Consider the following 15,698-nt stretch of genomic DNA (forward strand, 5'->3'; position numbering starts at 1 on the left):
TAAGTGCAACTTGCTGAACAAGTTTTTTTTTTTTTTTATGATAAAGCTTTTATAATAGTTGATGAGCTGGACTGTAAAACCCTCACCGATTCACATTTGTGTGAAAGTAAGCCTCATCCATATCTACCAAACCTCAACACTGTCATCTGCTGTTCACATTTCAATAAGCGATTTAAATTCAGATTTTGCTTTTAAACATTTGCTCTGACAAAAATGTCCAGAAATCATATTTATTTGGAAGGAATATAATGCCCAGCTATGTCCACATATTCAGAACAACGTCATTATATATATATATATATATGTATAATATTCTCAAAATATTCTACTTTTTTAAAAAACATTATCTCTGTAATTCTATTTGTTGTTGGTGCTAGTGGCATACAAATCACACCAAAAAAAACTAAGTTATTCATTAAAGCTCTTCCAATAAATTAGGACGAGAAAGAAGGCACTTTTAGGTTACAAAAAAAAGACAAAATTACAGATTCCAATAATGATGAAAATTCAGTTTCACTGGGAACAATCAGTCAGCATTTCCTTCTCCAGAAGCATTCCTCTCATCTACACACACTGATTTATTCCTGTAATATAAAACAACAGATACATTTGAGTCTTTATTCTCTGAAAAGAAATATAAATATACATTTAAATATATAATTTACATGTATGCATTTATAAAAAATGTCAATGTTTAAATATATATTTTGTTCTTTGAAAAAAAAAAAAAGATCTATATATATCATATATAAACACAAAAATATAAATTTCATAGTGCCCACAAACCATCTGGTTCATGCTGCACACTAAAATATCTAAAAGATTTTTCTTACCAGCATTTTAATTGGCTGGCTTGATTACGATTATAAAATAGACGTCTATGTAAAAATGCATTATTTTCTTGGCAAGCCTCTCGAGCTGTGTGTAACACATCAACTAGACACATGCACAGAATGATGAAATCTTCTCACTTGAGAGGCTGGCAGTGCAGGCCTGTAGCACAGGGGCAGTGCTCCTGCGGTCCCTCCTCGTCCCACAGTAACAGATCCATCAGCTGATTGGGGTGACTGTGGCAGCCCTGGCCTTCCTGTGGCTTGGGACGGCACACAGGGAAAAGCAAGGCTGAAGACAAAAAAAAAAAACTGGAATATTAAGAGAAGTAGCGTGGGAGGAAAAGAGACTAGTTGGTTTGTATCTTGTGTGTGATTAATGCATATTTGGCAATGGCAAGAAAACTGAGGAACATTGTAAACCAAGTGAGCAAGGAGTGCGATTCCAAATTCAAGGAAGCAATTATTTAGTACTTTGCAGGGAAATCTGAGAGGCCCAGTTAAATGGGGTATTTTTCAGATGTTTTGCTATATAACCAGCTGCTTATTGATATCTAATATGCTTGTTTATACAGGCACTTTTATGTCCCAATGGTTGATTTTTATTAAAACTTTTTAGTTAACTTTTACTTTTTTTTTTGGCTACTTTTAAAATGCATTTTATTTATAATTTTAGTTACCATTGTCTCAGACTTTAAATCTTAAAACATGAAAATCCATCATAAAAATCTGAATTATTCCACATGTAAAACAATGATGATCTGAACAAAGAGTGTGAACCTTTGTGGAAGGCGCAGCAGTGTTGAGGACTGCAGTCGCTCTGGTACTGGCAGATGGTTCCTGACTGGCCTTGGGTTCTGTTCTGAGCGCAGACACCCCACACACACAACTGATCTCCACAACACTCCACATCCTTCGTGCACTCCTGTCAATTCAAGCAGCAGAACAGGAATTTAGCCAAAAAGGAAAGAGTGAATATATATATATATATATACACACACACACATATATATATATATATATATATATATATATATATATATATATATATATATATATTATAGTGTATTTAACAAATATGTAGTTTTTTTTATTAAAATATTAATATTTTGACTAATATTTTAACTATATATATTTTTGAAACATTTTTTTTATATATAAAATATAAATTCTATATATAAACTATCAAATATTTCTATTGCTATATATATTCAATATATAGACAAATGTACATATGTAATGTATATTTAGAATACACCATAATTTACAAATAGACAGATGGATCGATATAATGATAGATAAAATTATAAACAGATAGACAGACAGATAGATAGAGACAGGCAGAGAGAGAGAGATAGATAGATAGATAGATAGATAGAGACAGACAGAGAGAGATACATAGATAGACAGACAGATAGATAGCTAGACAGACATATAGATAGATAGATAGATAGATAGAGAGATAGACAGACAGACAGCCACAGATAGATAGACAGACAGATAGAGACAGACAGATAGATAGATAGATAGATAGATAGATAGATAGATAGATAGATAGATAGATAGATAGATAGATAGATCGAGACAGACAGAGAGAGAGAGAGAGATAGATAGATAGATAGATAGATAGATAGATAGATAGATAGATAGATAGATAGATAGATAGATAGATAGATAGATAGATAGATCGAGACAGACAGAGAGAGAGATAGATAGATAGATAGATAGATAGATAGATAGATAGATAGATAGATAGATAGATAGATAGATAGATAGATAGATAGATCGATCGAGACAGACAGAGAGAGAGAGAGAGAGATAGATAGATAGATAGATAGATAGATAGATAGATAGATAGATAGATAGATAGATAGATCGAGACAGACAGAGAGAAAGATAGATAGATAGATAGATAGATAGATAGATAGATAGATAGATAGATACAGTCAGACACAGAAAGATAGATAGATAGATAGATAGATAGACAGACAGACAGACAGACAGACAGATAGATAGATAGATAGATACAGTCAGATAGATAGATAGATAGATAGATGGATGGATGGATGGATGGATGGATGGATGGATGGATGGATGGATAGATAGATCAGAGCACAGACCATATTAGTCGTCTGGCATGGGACACATTTGGAGGTGATGAGCTCATACAGGCAGAAGCTGCTGTCCCCACAGTCCTCATCAATCATACACTCCTGAATGAACAAGAATGAACCTGACATTATATATTACAGAAACACTGTTATTACAGCTAAAGTTGAGCAAACATCCCAACAATAAACTCTGCTGCTTCAGGATACGACATCATAACATCATGGACATTCTGCTATACGTCTTCTGTTGGGTTCCTCAGAAGAAAGTCAGTCTTTGAGGTTTAGAAAGACAAGATGACAGTGTCTTTCCTTTCTTCTATTTTGGGGCAACTTTTTCTTTGAGCAACCTACAGCATTGTCCTATAACTATAGTTTAGAGACAGTGCTGTAGGTTGTTTAAAGGAAAAGTATATTGTAATAATAAGCTTTGTTTTGGACTTTAGGTCAGGAAATTCCAACGAGGTGTTTTGAAATTCAGCTGGGGATCCCAAAGAAACACCCACCTAGCATTAACTGAAAACCGCATTTGTGTTGTCTGGAACATCCGCCTCAGCTACACTTTCCACTATGGGTGGATATAATAATGTTTTATCCAAAACAGCCGTTTGTGTGCTTGTACTCTGTTAGAAACTGAAACTCAACATGATGGAAATATTGTGACTTAACCTTGCAGCCTAAGGTAAAGACGGGAAATAAGACGTAATATTTTGAACATTTCCACTATGCTGAAAATATTTACAAACAAACTGGAGGAAGAATAGAGAATAGTTTTAAAATGGCTTGTGGTTCAATACGGAAAAACAGGAGTCCTTTTTTAATCCCCGATGACGTCATCTTCCGCGTTAAAATTAATTCCACATTTACAGAAGTGGAGGTGCAGAAATCCTGGTACCTTTCCCCCCAGAGTTACAGCGTCTGGACTGGAGTCTAGACTAATGTGAGTGAGTCCCATGAAAAAAACCTCTCATCAATTCCTCACATACAAAAAAACTACTTTCTTGAAGAACTGGAGGTTCAGGTCCAAGAATACAAAATGGAAATTTGTAGAAATCATAAAGACAAAATTATTATATATTAATTACATAAAACCAAATTATATATATATATATATATATGTATACATATATTTATTTATATATATATATATATATATATATATATATATATATATATATATATATATATAATTTTGTCTTCATGATTTCTACAAATTTCTATTTTGTATTTTGTCTTCCAGAAGAACTTGGATTAAATTAAAATAACATTTTTATTAATTCATAATCAAAAAATGTAATCATGATTAATAATAAAAAATGTAATATTGTAATTAAAAATAATGAACAGATATTTTGTGTGAGTATGCTGTATATAATTCACAATTACTTTATATCTTTTAATAATTATATATTTATTTAATAATAATATAAATATTTAAAAGAAAGCCAAATAAAATGATAATATATATTAAAGTTATATTTTTACATATGCATACATACATACACACACATATAAAACCAAATCAGATGCTAAAATATAATAGTCATTTTTTTATGTATGCTACACACACAGAGAGACACATTTCACATAAATATTTTAAATTATTTTAAAACATGGAATAATGCATTGGTTGTTCACATCTGGTGTATATTTTGCAATAATGACCGGCTTTACATTATCATCCCTCACATATTTGCTTATCTTTTAACTGTGAGCTCAGATTTGCCACTGTGCAAAACGAGAGTTAACCACTAAGTGCTGCCTCATGGCAACATGATAGCTGGCACAAACTCTCCACCACACATCCCCAGCGCTCCACTTTCCATGCATTCTTTCCAGCTGTTCTAATTTCACCATATATTATTGTCATGATGCCAGAAGACTGCCAGGCCAAAGAGCCTCTAATGACACTGCCGTCTGTTAAATTGTTATAGAAACGCATAAGGACCATATGTGTAATGTTTATGTGTTTTACTCTGGAATAGATATAATTTATTTCAATCAAAAGCCATTACATAGAGTAACTGTTTTAGTCTTGAAAACTAAGAAATAACGTGTTTACATTTAAAAGATTAATTCATGTAGAGGATATTTTTAGTTAGCCTTAAAATAAAAGCTTATATTTTAGTGGTAACCAAAGCAACAGTGTAACACAAGTGGAAAGAGGACTGATACGGATCATCTGTCCCTCTAATTTATCAAACGGTTTACAAGAACTCAGCATGTTTACAAAGGTCTCTGTAATGATGTGCCACATGTTTTCCAGGCAAACAGCGGATAGTTTAATGGTAAAATGGAAAATCCATGTTGGTTTTATTAATAAATAAACTCTGCATTCAAACCTCAGGTTGGCTGGGTGACTTAGCAGATTGTGCATCGAATGTTTATATTTGTTTGGAAACAATCCAGATCACTTCTCTGAAATTAGGTAGTTTACAACAACTTAACATAGGAGATATTAAAGCTATAGATGAGCAACAGACTCACGTGATCAACTTCATTCCACCGTTCGGTGTTCTGAATGAGAGTTCTAGAGAAATGTGTCTTTCCAGTCCCATTAACCGTTTCCTAGAGGAAAACCAGGTGTTTAGTTAAACAAGGCAAATCAATATAAAAAAGCACTAAGGCATATAAACCCAAAGCAGTTCTCAGAAAAAAAAGTAGTCTGGGGTTTCATGATCCTTTAATGCCATATAGGCTAGGCATAGGCTTGCAAATAAAAATCTGAATCAAAGATAAGAAATACCTTGTCGATTCTCTCTATCAGATGAACAGTCCGATTTCCAACCTTGATCTCTGTTGTAGTTTCATTGTGAAAACTGGCAGGAAAGTTGCGTCCATGTAACAGCGATTTTGAAGACTCATTCTCCATCTGTTTCAAATCAGATTAATATTGATGTGAATGTTTTGATTGAATTTTTTATTTGACATTGCTAATTGGGAAGAAATAGTGATTCATTTTAGTAAACCATGCAATTCTTTCAACCAGTTCATTTAAAAAAAAATCAGTTCAAAAACGATTCGGTGTCATTGCATATTAACCCCATTAAGTTTTATTAATAGTAGGCTACTATTAATCAAGTTACGTTTGTCATTTAGGAGCAAAATATACTTAAATTTACATTAAACACTACTAAAAATAATCTACATCGGATAACATTTAGCACTTTAACTAAATTTGTTACTAAAACTAAATCTGTTGAGTCTGTTCGCTCTTATTCGTTCGAGGTTTTGTGAACCGGTTTAAAAAAGATTCAATGAAAAGATTCGACTCGAAAGGACATTTTGTTCACGAATCAGTCAGCGACAATCCTCCAGCGCAAAGGACCATGGCACAAAACAACATTCAAACCTTAATCTACGCAGATTTATTTTTCTCTAGTCATAACTACCTGGTGAACAGCCTCTTCTAGTTTCTGCTGCGTGTCCTCCATAAGTTTTTCCACTTCTTTGAACATCTCGTTTAAAGTGGTTTGTCCCTGCGCCACATGCTCCTCCAGGGTCTCGGAGATGTCCAGATGTCCCCCTCTGTGAACTGAGCTGCCCACCACAAAGCCCAAGGAAAGGGATATTATCACAAACTTCAGCATCGTTTTATGCTTAGACGAGTCACCCCTGGCGTGAATCACAGACTCTGTGCCTGGGACGTGCTTTATTTGGAAACTTGTGAGGGGGGAAAAAAAGACCGGAAAATGTTTTTGGCTCCCACTATTGCATCTGATGGCTCAATTATTAAAGCGACAGCGCACTGGCCTTCAGAAATGAAAGTAACAAATAAATCGTTCAAAAGTACTACCTCGACACAAACGACACTGTGTTCTATTTGAATAATGTTTATAATGTAATTTATTCCTGTTATAGAAAAGCTGAATATTCAGCAGCCATTATCCCAGTTTTTAGTGTCAGATAATCCTGGTGCTTAAGAAACATTTTAAGTTGTGTTTAAAAGTTAAGAAACTTTTATTTATTTATTCATTCATTCATTTTTAATATTTTAATTATTCATAATATTTTTATATAATTTGTTTGTAACATATATAAAAAAAAACTCTACCGACTTATAGTGTGTATCAGTCACTACTACTCCTTCTCTGCAAATGTATCCACTGCTAAAACAACATACTACCACAACAAAATTAACAACTGTTCTGACTCTCACACATTACAAAACTTTCTCTTTTCTTCTGTCCTCCTCCCCCTCCTCTGTCATCAGCTCTTACAGCTGATGACTTTGCAATATTATTCATAAATAAAACAAGAAGCATCAATGACCAATTCCACACACCACAAACGATGATAACTTCATAATGAAAAATACACACTCTCTCCTCCTTTTGGAAAGGATAAGTTTGGAAACGTATGAGTGGAGATACGTTTCCAAACTTATCCTTTCCAATCATCCTACTACCTGTCCACTTGATCCTATCCCCACTAACATACTAAGTATGTCCCACCGGTGGGCCCAAAGCCATTACATATTTAAAACCGTAATATTCTATACTAAACCTAATCTAATCTTGACAAACTATATATCATTGGAGACCTTAGAGATTGTATTTTTCATATTTGACCACTGTTTTATATTTAAAATTATGTAGTGACAGTAATTCATTAATTTGTGACAAGAAAATTTAGCAAAAAAAAAAAAAACACACCAATAAGTTGGCTTTTGTTACAAAAAGCTGATACATACACATACAATCACGAAAGTATATATTTTTTATTTTGTTTGGCTGCCAATAATTTTTTGTGAAGTTTCTGTAACAACTCTCTAGTAGCTATGTTTGATTTAAAAAATCATTTACAACCTATCTAGAATGTTTTATTGCTGTTTGAATAAAAAATCGAAATCAAATCAGTCGTCCATTACAAATCATACAAGGAGCATGACTAGTACCTAGTGGACATTGTTGGTATAGCGACTAAAATAACAGAAACCTCATTTTTTGTGATATCAATGTCAAATTTGGAACACAACTTCTTTAGACTTAAGGCTTTTCATTTGACATGAATTTAAATTCAACACATATTTTATTTTAATTTTTTTTAATAAAATATAAATAAATATTAAATTACTTTTTTTATTACAACAAATTTAAACACCTATAACTTTTTTGTTTTAAATTTTATTCAACTTCTTTCACATGTACAAGAAACTTCCAAGTGTGTTTTTAAAAACGAGCCCAAAATTAGGTTCATATTCCAAACCGTTCCAGAATTACATTAATTTTAATCTGGACACGCCCTTTTCAGCTCTACCCCCAAAAAGGGGGGGTGACACTTAAGGGGTTAAGGCAATTATTTATTCAGTCATACCTTCACTTACTCACATTGTTAACACCTCTCTTCACTCTGATACATTTCCCACAGCATTAAGCAGGCTCATGTAACCCCACACCTTAAGAAACCCTCTCTAAATCCACTTTTAGAAAACTACAGACCGGTATCCCTTCTTCCATTAATTTCAATGAGACTTGAGTGAGTTGTGTTAAGCCAACTCTCTATGTTCCTTGCACAGAACAACCTCCTGGACAACAACCAATCTGGGTTCAAAAGTGGCCTCTCAACTGAGACTGCCCTCCTCTTGTTTACTGAAGCCCTGAGACTGGCAAGAGCAGCTTCCATATCCTCAGTAATCATCTTGCTGAATCTGTTTTCTGCTTTTGACACAGGTAACCACCAGATCCTCCTGTCCTCCCTCATTAAGATGGGCATCTCAGGAACCGCACTCCAATGGTTCAAGTCTTACTTCTCATGTAGGTATTTCAGGGTGTCTTGTGAGGTTTCTAAGTCACAACTTCTTGATACTGGGGTTCCTCAAGGCTCAGTGCTTGGACTTCTTCTCCTCTCCATCTACATGACGTCATTAGGATCTGTCATTCAGAAGCATGGCTTTTCCTATCACTGCTATGCTGATGACACTTAACTCTACTTTTCATTCCAACCAGATGATCCGACGGTAGCTGTTCGCATTGCAGCCTGTCAGAGAGACCTTTCTAGCTGGATGAAGGACCATCACCTTTAGCTCAACCTGGCTAAGACAGAACTGCTTGTGGTCTCAGCCAACCCAGTACTTCATCACATCTTCTCTATACAGCTGGTTTGTCAACCATAACTCCTTCCAGGACAGCCAGGAACCTAGGAGTTGTGATGAATCATCATTTAAGCTTCACAGACCATATTGCTATATGGCTTGTTCCTGCAGATCTGCCTTATACAACATTGGGAAGATTAGACCCTTCCTGTCAGAGCAACTTGCACAACTTCTTGTCCAAGCTCTTGTTCTCTCCAGACTGGACGTTGTAATGCTCTCTTGGCAGGCCTTCCCGCATGTACTATCAAGCCTCTGCAACTGATACTGAAGTTTGCCTACAAGCGCCCTCCAGAAGCTTGCGTCCTGCAAGTGAACAATCCCAAAGAGGCACAAAATCACTCTCACAGTGCCCAGCTGGTGGAATGACCTCCCTATCTCAAGTCAAACAGCTGAGTTTTTGGCCATTTAAAAAAATGTCTAAAGACATCTTTTTCACCAGCACCTGGCAAACTAATACTAGTACTTATCTATTCTATTAAAAAAAATAGCTATGTGTACTGTGATAGACTAACTTAGACTTGTCACAGGATTTGCCTACTGTTGCTCTCTCGTTTGTCTGATTGCTTCTGTTGTTTTCCTAATTTTAAGTCACTATGAATAAAAGCGTCTGCTAAATGATGAAATGTATATGTAAATGTAATAATATATTATGCTATTTCAAATAAATGTTTTTCAATTAACTTTATTTCTGTTCATCAAAGAATCCTGAAAAAAATGCATCACAGTTTCCACAAAAAAAAAAAATAATTTATATATATATATATATATATATATATATATATATATATATATATATAATAAGAACCATTATTAATGAATAACTGAGCACCAAATCAGCATAAAGATTTCTGAAGGAACACGTGACACTGAAGCTGGAGGAATGGCTGCAGAAAATTCAGCTTTGCATTACATTAATAAAAAATAATTATAATAAAAAACTATTTGAATATTACAATAGGAAACAGTTATTCTAAATCTAATAATATTTCACAATATTACTGTTTTATTGTATTTTTGATCAAATAAATGCAGCCTTTGTGAGTGTATAGACCTATTGACTATATAGATTATTAACTTGAATATTTATTACAAATATTTTTTATTTGACTTGTAAAAACTGCAGGCAATATTTAAAAATATTTAGAACATTCTGTAATTTTATAATTATGTATAATATTCATACACATATGTAAACAGAATTATCTGTATTTTGTATAATTTTTTTGACAGCTGTGTATTGTCCATCCAAATAGATTTTAATGCCTTCTTGTTTCGTCATGAGTTAGTCTGTTTTTGTTCCATATAGACTCGTGAACATCTCATTGCACTCTTGGTTTTTACACAACTTTGTGCCCTTTCAATGTTCATAAAGTGTGCACATTATTTAATACTCCAGTAGATGTCGACAAAGTACAACATTTCGTTCACCACTCATTCACTGAGACGCACGCTCGCTCTTTATATTTATCAAGACTTTTTATGTAGTACAGTGGTATGATATCAAAAACAATGAAAAATAGATTTGGTGTAAAGAAGAAACACATCCGATGGTCTATTTTCTGAGAGTTTAGTAAACTAGAGTGAATGATAAAGGAGAGAGACCAGGTTCTGGGAACACGATGCTTTCAGGACAAGTTGGTTCAGGGCAGTAAAACATAACAAAAAACGCAATGTGTGTGTGTGTGTGTGTGTGTGTGTGAGAGAGAGAGAGAGAGAGAGAGAGAGAGAGAGAGAGAGAGAGAGAGAGAGAGAGAGAGAGAGAGAGAGAGAGAGAGAGAGAGATTGATTGATTGATTGATTGATTGATTGATTTGCCGTAGATGAATATTTAGACTGGACACCGTTTTGCAGGTATAATACGTTTGGATGGACACATCCACCCCCATAATATATTTCAAAACACTTTTTTTAAAGCATTCTTACATGACAGCTTTCCTAAGCTCAAACATTCAAGATAGTTTGTCCAGAGAATGAAGTAAAATACAGACGACCGTTAAAAAAAAAGTGGGATTCGCCTTCCAAGTTTATCTGAACTTCCCATTGGGCGTTGTGGGAAGCGCCGCCTCTAATTATAAAGCGCATAAAGAGCCAGCGCGTCGCGAGCGCGACTGTATCAACAGCTGAGTGGATGGAGTCATAAGATACAAACAGTTTTCTTTGTGTGTGACACAAGTTAGAGCTCAGATACGCTATACGGATAATATCAACCGCTGCCAAGCAGGTTCTGCGGCTGTCGCTGAAGCTGAAAGTCACATTACAGCGGAAAAAGTAAGTTTGTTGATCACTTCATTTGAGCGCGTGTCAGCGCACGAGCTGCTGGGAAACTTAAAGTGACGCGCTATATTGGGCACGCGCTGCGTTGACAGGTTGGGTATACACTGTTGCCATGCATATGAAAATAACATTGTAATATTAAAACAAATAAATAGGGTCGATATTTATGATACGGTAATGAATTAAATAAATGATGGCAAGTTTGTATTGGATTTCCAACCGGGTGTTTGATTACATCTTAATCAGGTTAAGTTTCAAAAGTGGTGTAAATAATTTACTGCAGCCTTTGGAGTGTTCGTCAGCTGTCTGGGTTTGGATTGTAGTTTATCTCTTCGATAATGGCAAAACAGTACTAAAGCATGATTTTTGTAATATTATCTGTTGTCTGATATAGTCATTGGCTAAACTGACAACATTCAGTTTTGGGAAATCTATCTGAAGGACCGCCTTAAAGCTAGGTGTTGCTGGTCTAACATGCTCTACTATGTAAAAACCTGCTCCAAAACAGTTACCGAATAGATTTTCCTGGAAGGTCTCTAAGAGACCAGTTTTGGTCCCTTGTTAGGGCTGTTCTTAGGTAAACAGTTGACAGGTGTGAAGGTGTTTTGAACAATAAGTGTTTTCCAATGTTGATGGCTTTTCTTGGGAAAGTTTCCTGAATTCTGTGTTATGTAACTTGAATAGTTTTGGTCAGACTAGAGAGTTGTTGTGTGCTCATTTTATTTTGTAATGAACATGCATAGTGACTTGCACAGATAAATATTTGTTCTTATTTTGTAATAAGCGTGTCTATATTCTAAATTTCCAGCAGTGCTACTGAAGTGTAACACCCTCGTGTTCTTATATGGGCTTTCCTAATGCAATGTGTAATGCACCTTAAGGTGTTAGCTTTTTTTAATCTGTGTAGTTTCTGTTGAAGATTGTGGTTGTTTGTGAGAGTTTTTGCATTCTGTTGTCCCTCTGCTGCCTATAGGGCAAAATGATAGTGTTACACACTCTGCTCTTCCTGGAATATGCCATTGACTTATAAGGGCCATTCTGAGCGCAGAGAAAGACAGAAATACAATAGAACTTTTGCGTTGCTTTTTAAAATGGATTTCTAATTACTTGACCACAGCTTCACCACAGGCATGGGGAAAGATGTGCAGAGACGTTGCAATTGTGAGAAGACAGATAAATATGAAAAATTGAAATATGAGAAATGAAGCAAATTTGAAAGTGTTAGAAATAAAGGGAATGTGGGGGGGGGGGGGGGGGGTTCAAGTATGAGCATTAGGCAAATTGAGTCGTAATTGTGAAAAATTAAGCAAATATAAGAAATTAAGTCACAATTGTCAGAAATAAATTTGCATTTGTGAGATAAAGTTTCAATTGAGAGATAAAGTTGTAGTAATAATCAAGTCACAATTTTGAGAAAAAGTTGCAATTAAGAGATCGTTACATTTATGATAAATAGACTGAGAAATAAAGTAGCAATTGTCGAAGTCGCAATTATGAGATTTTAGTCATTTAGCAGATGCTTTTATCCAAAGTGACTTAGAAATAATGACAATAGTTACGGTAATAAGGAATAAAGTCGCAATTTTACGAGTTGTTAGAAATGAAGCAAATTGCAATTGTGAGAGAGTTGCAAATTTTGAAAGCTAAGGAAGCAAATATGAGAAATTAAAAATGTGAGGAGTAGAATTGCGATATATTAAGTCACAACTATGAGAAATGAAGTTGCAGTTGTCAGAAGTGAAGTCGCAATTGTGAGAAAATTAGAGTTATCATCAATAAAGTCACTATTGTGAGATATAAAGTAACAACTCTGAAATATGAAGCTGCACAGAAGTTCATGAGGCGGACCAAGGAAATGACAAACAAAAGGGCCAGCACACACTGTCGGAGCCTCTCTGAGCCTTTTAGGTTATTCCCAGTATTTTGTGATTTTAAAAATATCATATGACTCTCAGTGGAAGTTCAGTTCAAATTGGCTTGACTCCAATTATCCTCAGATGTGAATGCTGAAAGTTTATCTGCTGCACTCCGGAGTCCATCTCTCAAAATAACACTAGCAGTCCATTCCTTTTGGACTGCCGTGATCCTATCATACGTTTCTTGTGGGTAGTATATCACAATGTGACAATATGACATGCTCAGAAAAATACAAGCTTTTTTTGTGGAATTGCATGCATTCTTCTGTTGGATTCGGTTTCACATTCCCTCCAATTTCCAACACTGATTTGCTTAAGGTGAAGGCAGGGCTGTTCAGGCTGAAGCAACCCTACCGGCTGGTTGATCAAACTCCAGCTGGTTCATGTGGAAGCAATAATGCTTCTCATAGTGGTTTGTAGTTTTTCATGACCCATCTGAGAAAAACATCTGGACAGGACACCTGTATTTATAGAGTTACTTCATAGTGTCATTTGAGTGTTGAACGGTTTATATTAATACCCAGTTGACTGGCTCTGTTATTTTATTTTATTTTATTTTATTTTGAGTTGAAACCATTTGGGTGTGTTGACATTTGACCTGCTTGTCTGGAGTGGCATCTTTAACTTCCTCCTCCATATTTCCTTTATAATCCTTCCTTCTGTTCCCAGTAGGTTAGAGGAAGTGGAAAGTTGTGGGTTTGTTATCGTAAGGATCACATCCTCCACACAACAGGATCAGTTATAGATGCTGCCAGTAATCTTGATGTCTGCAGGGTACAGTATCTGACAGAATCTTAGAAGAAGAGGACACAAATTGCAAGAGTTCTTAAGTCATATTTATGGAAAGATGAAAAAATTTTAAAAATTTAAGCAAACTCAACTAGGATTATGTACCCCAGGACATCATTAGCCTACTGCTGAGGCTTTGAACCTACTGTACAGCTATAGAATCACACCATGGTAGAACTTGAAACTTGAGACCTGTCTATTCTGAGCAGGAGCCTCCAGAATGTTTTTCCATGTTATATGGGCGCCCATGTCCACCTCAGAGTGAAAAATAAAACGGGTAAAAGCATATTCTCATCAAGAACGATAACCATTCTGTTTAAGCACACACTGCAGTTTTTTCATCTTTAAAGCAGGATAGTTTCTGATTGGCTGTCATTTGTTTATATCATTCATCATCTGGACAAAAAAATATTTTAAGTGATTCCAACAATTCAAACAATTCCTCTGTCATTATCATTGATGTGTGGACTTTCCTATTCCATTAGAATGATAAAACTTTATAGTTATCGTTATAATTCTTGGTGTAAACTGGCATTAAATGTAAAAAAAAAAAATTAAGTATAAAGTCATATAAAAAGTCACATTGAGGGATTATCACCCATGTCAAAAATACAATGTACTGTAAAAGTCGCAATTGAGAGAAAGACGCAATTACAAGAAAAGTCGCTAATGAAGTCGGAATTTCTGAGAAACATTCACAATTACGAGAAACAAAGTTGCAGTTGCGAGAAAAGCAGTTGGAATGGTCATGTAATGTTGTGCAATCAGTTGCGATTAATTGTGAGAAATAAAGTCACAGTCTTGAGAAATGGCAATAACGCAAAGTAAATCGCAATTATTAGAAGTACGAATTGTGAGAAAATTGTACAGTAATTGTGAGATATAAAGTAGTGATAATGAGAAAGTCAATACAACATACAGTATATAGCAGTTATAGATCTAGTGGGAATATTCGTCCTGCCGTTGATTTTGACTTTAGGGATTCCTGGTTACTCATGGGTGTTTCCCAGTTCCCTGTCACTCGAGCAAATCTCTACTAAACGCAATACTCTAGAGAACTCATTACTGGTTTGACCTAATCTTCCCCTAAAGTATGATAAGTTTTGCCATTTTGCGACTTGCAGAATTGGTTGGAATAAGTGATTCTCAGGATCCATTATCCCAAAATAGCTGATTTTGCCTCTTTGCTTTTTTTTCTATCTAGATGGTTTATGATAATTACTCTGTAAGAGCTATATTTTAGTTAAGAGTTAGGCCTATATTTTGAAATCATAAAAAAAGTGTTAACATTTTGCCATTTATATAATCCAGAAGGGCTGCTTTGGATTCTTTGTCCACCACTAAGCAGTAAAAAGTGCACAAACAGGAAGGACTTGGACCTCATACAATTTCAGATATCCTGCCCATGGAAATACTGAGCAAAAAAATCACACATTTTTCACGCAATTTTTATGAACCTTTATTTGTGACAAATAGAAAAAATGTGTGTGTGAGTGTGTGTATATATATATATATATATATATATATATATATATATACTGTATAGAGAGAGAGAGAGAGAGATTTTTTAATGCACTTTTGACTCTGTTGGAAAAATGCATTGGGAATAAGTGTCCCTGTAAGGAAATACCAAAACTATTGTGTGTCCAAAAAAAAGCTTTCCCCGGTCCCATATTCCTTCACTCTA

At 34.8% G+C, this 15,698-nt stretch overlaps 2 protein-coding genes across 6 annotated transcripts in view; one reads left to right on the plus strand and one right to left on the minus strand.

The window, feature by feature from the left end:
• Window positions 1-318: 318 nt before the first annotated feature.
• Window positions 319-6,624, minus strand: dkk3b (dickkopf WNT signaling pathway inhibitor 3b). The gene is made up of 7 exons (XM_059535969.1): window positions 6,331-6,624; window positions 5,685-5,810; window positions 5,426-5,506; window positions 2,951-3,043; window positions 1,611-1,755; window positions 972-1,122; window positions 319-584 (listed from the first exon to the last, which is right to left on the minus strand). The coding sequence occupies exons 1-7, from the start codon at window positions 6,526-6,528 to the stop codon at window positions 527-529; spliced, it is 852 nt and encodes a 283-aa protein (XP_059391952.1). The 5' UTR covers window positions 6,529-6,624; the 3' UTR covers window positions 319-526.
• Window positions 6,625-11,152: 4,528 nt separating this feature from the next.
• mical2b (microtubule associated monooxygenase, calponin and LIM domain containing 2b) overlaps window positions 11,153-15,698 on the plus strand; it is a 60,421-nt gene continuing 55,875 nt past the window's right edge. For all 5 annotated transcript variants that reach the window (XM_059536750.1, XM_059536751.1, XM_059536752.1 and 2 more), the window contains exon 1: window positions 11,153-11,300. The gene's annotated coding sequence lies outside the window, so the exon portion shown is untranslated. The remainder of the gene's footprint in view (window positions 11,301-15,698) is intronic.

The sequence above is a fragment of the Carassius carassius genome, chromosome 43 (genome assembly GCF_963082965.1).
Source record: "Carassius carassius chromosome 43, fCarCar2.1, whole genome shotgun sequence".
Classification (NCBI taxonomy): Eukaryota; Metazoa; Chordata; class Actinopteri; order Cypriniformes; family Cyprinidae; genus Carassius; species Carassius carassius.

Coding starts and splice junctions, on each gene's coding strand:
- dkk3b (XM_059535969.1), bottom strand. CDS start 6,528: ATGCTGAAGTTTGTGATAATATCCCTTTCCTTGGGCTTTGTGGTGGGC. Junction 5,811..6,330: donor TAGAAGAGGCTGTTCACCAG/GTAGTTATGACT, acceptor GATTTGAAACAG/ATGGAGAATGAGTCTTCAAA. Junction 3,044..5,425: donor GGTGGAATGAAGTTGATCAC/GTGAGTCTGTTG, acceptor TTGTTCATTCAG/GAGTGTATGATTGATGAGGA.